At 37.8% G+C, this 7,767-nt stretch overlaps 1 protein-coding gene across 1 annotated transcript in view; it reads right to left on the bottom strand.

Annotated features, from left to right (window-relative positions):
- Positions 1–460: 460 nt before the first annotated feature.
- The window catches only part of LOC139128115 (multiple epidermal growth factor-like domains protein 8), a 98,319-nt gene continuing 91,012 nt past the window's right edge, over positions 461–7,767 (bottom strand). Inside the window, exons 41-42 of the mRNA XM_070693957.1 lie at positions 6,683–7,539; positions 461–6,088 (exon numbers count right to left, since the gene is read on the bottom strand). Of these exons, the coding sequence (XP_070550058.1) occupies positions 5,855–6,088; positions 6,683–7,539 (1,091 nt within the window). The 3' untranslated portion in view covers positions 461–5,854. The remainder of the gene's footprint in view (positions 6,089–6,682; positions 7,540–7,767) is intronic.

Genomic DNA, 7,767 nt, shown 5'->3' with positions numbered 1-7,767 from the left:
GAATAAACCTAAATCTGCACATAATTGAAAGCTTTCCATGTTTCTAAGGTTGACTTTTTTCACTGATATTTAGATTTATTTTGCACAATTGCATAAAAATAAGTGATCAACTTGCTTGAACAATCCAGTAGGATTGTTTTGCTGAATTTCAAAGGTCTGTGTTTGTTAGTATCGGCATTTATAATTGTTAATCATGTCCGAATTTATTGAGCTCATTTGCATATTTCAGGAGCCATGACATTGGCATCTTGGAAATTCCACCCTTGGCCAAGAATACATTCCCTCACACAATTACAAACTGGTTAGTGCCACCGTTTTCAAGAACACTCAGTGTACGGACAGATTGACTACACACTTACAGGCATGCTTGTGATGGACACTGGACAGCTGCTAACCAACATGCTTCTTTTGCCTTGTTAATATGTACGGAAACTAGAAGCTACAAGAAAATTGACCAAAGTTGGATAGTTTCATACAAACTTTATTGCTGTCTAAAGACAGAATCTACTGCGATATTAACATCTTGCAATTCCTTGTCAGTTTCTCCACAGAGAGACAGAAAAATAATAATTAAAAAATGGAACTGAAACAAAGACATCTTTACACATATATACAGGGTGAACCACACTCAGTAATACATTGATTATCTACAATACTGATATTCAAAAAAAAATGAAATACAAAAAAAAAAGAAACAAATGTTTTCAGAGTAATATAGTTCATCAGCTACATAGCACACATCAACATTTTTCCGCACCACAGGTTGCAATATTTCATGATTAAAAATATTCTTTTGAATGTGAACTTTTTAAATCATCATACAATTCATTTAATCACTGGGCTTTTGCAGTATGTTTAGATCAAGTGTTTACGATTTGCTGGTTGTACTCTGTACAACAGGTGTACCTCTAATTTGCATGTATGATTACACCTGGTTTTTTAATTTCATTTTACTGCTACTTCTACTGATGCACCTGACCATCCAAGTGCTGAGCTTCCCATTTGTCACATTGGCTTTTACAGTACTCTGATTGGCTGCAAACAACAATGCCCAGGTGTCACTTGTTCAAACATGGGGCTCATCCCAAATGTTTCTGAATCCTGGTAAACATAAATGATCCTCCCCTTCATAGTGACAGTATGAAAACTAGTCAAAGTAAGCACAAAGAGGATATGGTATTGTTCTCACAGCTAGTGAAATTCTGGTATTGAAAGAATGCTTACTTGGACAGAATGACAGTCAAAACAAAGCTAAATTGGACAGAATGAAAGAATAATTTGCACACAGAAAGTTATCACATTAATGATGTTTAAACCCTTTTGATCCTGTTCTAGGATAATTTTTTCAAATACCATCAAGGGTCACTGTGGGTGTCAGGATTCAAATAGTAAGCCTTCAGTTATGCCTGAATTTTCAATTAATAACTAATAATGCTGGGGCTAAATCAATTGTTGTCATCTCTGACAACTTATCACTAATGGTGTGTCCCTAATTTGGAAGGGGGGGGGGGAGGGGGCACATCAACATCAACAAGTGTTTTATACAAAAGTTCACATCAGACTTTCAGAATAAGATAAACACCTTTACAATCCCTAATTCAGGTTATAAACTTTGTCTCCACAAGTAATGATGGTGCTTCAAGCGTTGCCTGAGTATTGTAACAAATACTGCGTTGAAATAAGTTGTCTACAATGTTTGCAATTCCAAAAGTCTTGCTTGACATGGATTAAAGGTATACAGTCACCTGTAATCAAAATATGCCCATATATGGTCAAAGGGGCGTTCCTTGGTATTCAAAATGCCCATGTGAGGGCGCTGTTTTTAAAAAGCGGCCACCCGCTTAAAATCTGTGATTGGTTAGATTTTCTCTTTCCATGGTAACTGTGGCCAAATTGGAACAGGTGACAGTATACCTTTAACCATTTAGTTCATCTTTCAGCTGTGCCCCATTCTCTACCTTACATGCAAAAGTCCTTCACTCACTGCACATGATATAAGGGTTTTTCGTTTCTGTCAAATGTCTGGCAAAAAAACTATGAATCTTGCCATTATTTCAACTTTGAAAGACTAATAATATGGAATTCAGCCAGTGACACAAATTATTGATAAATTCTTTTGGCTTCTCTGGTTATGCCGGTTATAGATGCTGACACTCAGAGTTCTGTCTGCAGTGCAGAACAGAGAATTCCTGTGTTCTTTATGCCAAGACTATAAAACACACTTTGATGTTGCGACTCCACACAAGTTTTCTAAAATACGACAGTGCAACTGAAAATAGTCACAGGAAGCTGAAGGTTCGATACGAAATGTGAAGTCACTTGTTTCCCTAGCAACGTGCAGCATTCTAGAAGCTAGTAGTTCGTTGGTTGGCTGATATGAATATCACTGCCATTAACCCTTTGAGTGCTGTAATTTATCCGACCAAAATTTTAAGGTAGCGTTTTACCAATTTTTATGAATTTGTCTGGAAACTTTTTGATAATTTGGACCAAATGTACATCATATTTCATTGGCTACAGTTTTTTATCAAAATTTGGGCAAAAATCTGAAATTGATGATGCGACAAAAATTGATTTATGGCGCTTCAAGGGGTTGATCAATAATTTCAAAACAGCAAAGTCCCAATATTGCAAATTTAGTTTCAGGCCTCTTAAGTTGCTGTGAACAATCACAATCATACTGATCAGCTGAAACCTCCTGAGTCACAGCAGACTGGCCTTTACATAATGAGATACTGCTACCAGGAGGCAACATTTGAAGCAACTTGGAAACACTTGAAAAGAACGTTTACAACCTGCATAAGGTGTGGTGCTTTTACATTACAACATTTGCACCGATCTTCTTGCATATGCTTGATTATCTTACACGTTTGGAAACCTTTGTGTCCCAATCAAATCAATTAAACGACAGAGAAAATTCATTAATTTAGACAGTTCTTTCAAAATCACCCGATGACACACAAATGTATCTATCTCTCTGTTATACCAAACTTTCCCTTAACCACTTCCATTGATCATGAAAACAAAATTCAAATCAATCTGTAGAAAATCAGAGAACAAAAGAGTGCCATAAAAATACTAAATAGCACATCACTCACTCTATAAAAACAGTCTGCATTCTATCTAAATGTTTGTTCGTATTTCAAATCTATCTTTGTCAACTAAGTCTATTATCAGAGTGTGTGGTCACCATTGGCAATCTATTTTGATAGATCTGGTAGCTAAAATGTCTGCTGCAAGAAGAGCCATATCTGGATTGTGTGGACCGATTCCGCTCCACCTCTTCAATATTTGCAGTGGGCTGTCACACAGCACTGTAAATATCAAACTTCAAAATATTGAACGGAGAAAATATTAACAACTCAGTGAATTCACTTGAAAAAAGTTAATTTCTTTCCAACTTTCATGTCATTGCGCATGTTAATGGAGTATTGAAATACAATCTTTTGTAAAAAAAAATGATAAAAATAAAAACAAACCCCAATAGAAAGAATCTGACACAATTTTCAAGAATTCACAGAGATCATATGTAAAATGACACAGACTTTTTCTTATTTTTGACAGAAATCCTTCTGGTGGGTGCCATGTTTTCACATAAAAAACAAAAGCACATTTTTTTGGATGTGTCTCCTGTACAAAGGTACCGACACATGAACACAGCCGTTGAAGAAACAGTTTCAACCAACATGTGAGGGCGCTGTTTTTATCAAACAGTTCACATGATATGAGAGTACTTTGCCCATGTTGTATCATATCATATTATGGATGGTACCAAAAAGTCAAAAATCCTGACGACCGGTTAGCAAAATTAGAACCTCTCGAATTGAAGTATTTTCAAATTTAAATATACTATGATTGAGGCAATCACTGGAAAAAAGTTCGGCATGACATTTTTTTTGCACGTGTTGAGGACTCGTGATTGAATCTACTGAATTTATACTTCTCACCCAACCTGACTGGCTTCAGTCAATCAGAATAATTGTTACAATTGCTCTATTTGAATAAATTCTGTAAGCACGCAAAGTGGATAAAATACATAACTCTCTTGGTGTCTTTATGCAGATTGACTTTGTCATTTCAAAAAAGCTACAAAGCTTTTCCTTGGACAGTTTTTTTAAACCTCACAATAGTATACAATATAAAAATAAGCTTTTTAAAGTATGTTCAGCCTTTTCTCAAAAAATAAGTTTTTGTTTTTTTCTCAGTAAAGTTTTACACAGCTGCGCGGTGAAAGTCCCTGCCCTGGGAACACCAACCTATTACCCATTTTCATCCCTGTTCTGTCCACAGAATAGTTCAACACAGCCATCAGAGAAATTTGCTACTGACTAAGGCATTATGAATGGTGGTGATTGTTTTACAGGGAAGATTAAAGAGCGCCCTCACATTGTGAAAACATAAATGACACAAGATTTAAGGGCGCCCTCATTTTCGAAAATATCTATGGACACATGATTTCAGAGCGCCCTCAGTTTTGAAACCATGTATGGACATCAGAGTAAAGGGCACTCTCTTTTTGAGAAACGTGTGCGGAGAAATGATTCTGAAAATCTTGGAAATGTTGTCATAGTCATTATCTCCTTGCACTCTTTCTATACTTATTATGAAATACTATATATCTATTTATTTATATATATGTTTTTTATATTTTTACCTGTTAACACTTGCTTTGAGCCAGCCACATTTACTAAGAACTTTATGGTAGCAGTGTTTATACTGGGTAAGACATTTAATGACAAATAGAAAATTTTGAATCGTACCATTAATCTCCACTGGCCCTTCCCTAAAGCAGGCCCTGTGGTTTTTTGGAAGGGGAAACACTAATTTACATTCGGAAATTATTGATTTGCAATTTTGCATGTACTTTTGGTTGACTTTCCATAGATTTTAGCTTGGCTTTAAGGAGCAGTGTTTGTCAGCAGATGTTTTTTCTAAAGTTTTAACTGTCCTTTCAACCCTTTCATTGCCATGGTTTGGCCCAAATGATGACACAGAATTGACCATCATTCTTCATTCCTATTGCTTTCTGGTCAAAATCACGGCATCGATTGGTATCACTGCCGTATTCTTATTCCATTCACCCCAATTCCCTGTGAAACAGTTCAACAATCACCCATTGACAAACGACGGACTCAGACCAAACCATGGTGGTGAAAGGATTTAGAAGCACAAAGGAAGCTTTTACATTTGTGTTGCTTAATGCCATGGTGCCAATATTTTAAGTCATGTTGCGGTGGTGAAAAAATACTATCTGTATTACGGAAAGAAAGTTTCATCGCATCTGAGAATTCAGTAGATTTCAGTGGAAGTATTGTAGTGTAAATAATCACTAATCTAGATGGAGACTATGACAACAATTCCAAATAAGGATAATTAATATAAACAACTTGGGATGCTAACAGAGCGAAAGCGGAAATCACAACAGTGTGACACACTGGTCTTGCAAAAGGAACAAAACCCGGTAAACTGCAACCAAGGCCAATTTTTTCATCCTTGTACTTTTCTGGTTGACTTGAAATCTATGCAGTTTGAGATGCCCACAGATTATTGAATGACACAATATGAAAACTGCCATTACTGCAGACTAATATATATGTTGTCGTCCTGGTGAAACTTGTATGATTACAGCAAATGCCTCCCTGCAAATCCACAGTTCTTGGGCCAGTAAACTGAGAGGAACAACCATATTCCCTATGATGAGAAATCTTTTCATGATGACAAAATTGACCCTGGCTATAGCCTGTTGTGGTTTCTTAAAGAGAGGTCAGGGGGGACTGACAATTGTTTCATGTCCCTGCTGACCTCTTTTCTCCATCAGTATACACAGTCGCATGCAAACGTCTGAGGGAACTTACTACGCAATTACGGCAGATCGTGGCCGCGGCCTACAATGAGGCGGGGGCATTTTCTGCCGTAGCGGTGGTCGTGTCTCAGTCATGCGCTGTGAGTGTTTGAGGAGAACCAAGGCAGAGCCCAAGCAGCCCCTCACCGGAGCTGAGCTACCCCCTGGAAGTGTAAGCATGATGGTGCCCACTGCTGCAATCCCGTCATCTGTAGGCTCCACTGCAAATGGCTGTGTTTTGAAGTCCTGCGGACACAAAGAAGGAAATTTGAACACTTAATGTTGCACATTTCATTTCCAACTTTCGACGACAAAAGGGATAGCACAAAAACAGCAAATAATCTCTAAAAATTTAACACTACTTCTTTAGTCCATTACTTGTTGTGGTTCATTTTGAAGCTCATGGATTTCCTAACTCTTCATCGGATTACTTTTGTAAAAGTCTAAAATTTCATTTTCCCATAGTGTTATCACAGGGATGGCGGCCATTTTGAATTTCAAAAGAGTTAACACAGGGATGGCGGCCATTTTGAATTTCAAGAGTTGATAAATATCAGGTAATTTCCTCTTTAATACAGAATTTTGCACTGTGACCCTTGATTTTCATTCATACTTTTCAGATTGAATTTTGCTTCTGGTTTTGGAAATTCTTAATTTCAATGCTACTTTTGAAAATGATGTCGACATGAATGGATTGGAATATATATACCATGACAAAGAAGATTTACTTGAATGACATCATATTTTTTTTCAAAATACTCTTCTAGGTAAAATTTGAAAAGAGTAGGGTTTGTTCACGTTTTATAATGTTAAAGGTCATAGGTTATGACAATAACTGACCTCAGGTGGAGGGCTCCTTGGCCTTGATGAATCCTGGCCCTGTCCTCTTCTTGGCAGCTTAGGGAGTCTGTTGTTTGGCTTCCTATTGGGCAAAATGGGAGAGATAGGGGGCTTCACGGGATCGACGTACACAAGAACCTTTGCAAAAGGTCGACTGGCCATGTTCTCCATTTCAATGGCCCGTCTCCGACGGTCACGGCGTCCATCGAAGAAAAGTTTTATTTTCCAGATAATCACACAGAGAGCCAGGAACAGGAAGAAACACGAGAAGAAGACGGAGAAAAACACAAATAAGTTTATATGAGGCTGGTCTTGTCTGAAATACAAGAGTCCAAAGGTTTCGTTGCGCAGACCTTTGCTCTGGCCCAGGAGAACGACGTAAAATTTGCGAGTCTCTAGCTCGTGGTTCATAAATGGTATGGTAACAACCAGTCTGTTTTGTAAATTATAGACGATGAGAAAAGTGTGAGGATTTGTAAGTTTGACAAATGTATTTAATCCATCCGCATGGACTTCAAAGAGCTCATTCACGATGCTCTCCTCTGTCGGTGCAACTGTTGTGAGTGCAGGCCCGGCAGAAGTATCAGACTGGCGACTGTATCGACGATACGGCGATAAACTGCCTCGTTTCCGCCGACTGTGCTCCCATTCCTGCATGGGGTCAATGCGGACCGAGTGTACTCCTGTGACATTGTTTACATCGATGACCCAGGTGCTGTCACTGTACGATAAATATAAGTCAACGGCACCCTCGGTGATGTCTACAGTCAAGCGGATATCCACGTTTGTGTACTTTGGATGGATGGAGAAAAAGACTGACCGACTCTGTAGCAGTGGTTGGTGTTTCCTTAAGCAGTCTGTTGTGTAGAAAGAATGCAAATACCATAAACAATGAGTGATTTTAGCGAAAATGACAATCAAAATACCACAAACAAGAAGTGCTCTATACAAAAATGACATTTAAAATATCTATAACAATGTTAAATAAAATACCAGTCGATCATTTGCATGAAGTTTACATTTTGCCATCACTTGTACTATCCCACTCTCCACTCTTTCAATATCAATTGATATTTACATCAATC

The sequence above is a fragment of the Ptychodera flava genome, chromosome 3 (genome assembly GCF_041260155.1).
Source record: "Ptychodera flava strain L36383 chromosome 3, AS_Pfla_20210202, whole genome shotgun sequence".
NCBI classification, from domain to species: domain Eukaryota; kingdom Metazoa; phylum Hemichordata; class Enteropneusta; family Ptychoderidae; genus Ptychodera; species Ptychodera flava.
This window is presented reverse-complemented; position numbering and strand designations above follow the sequence as displayed.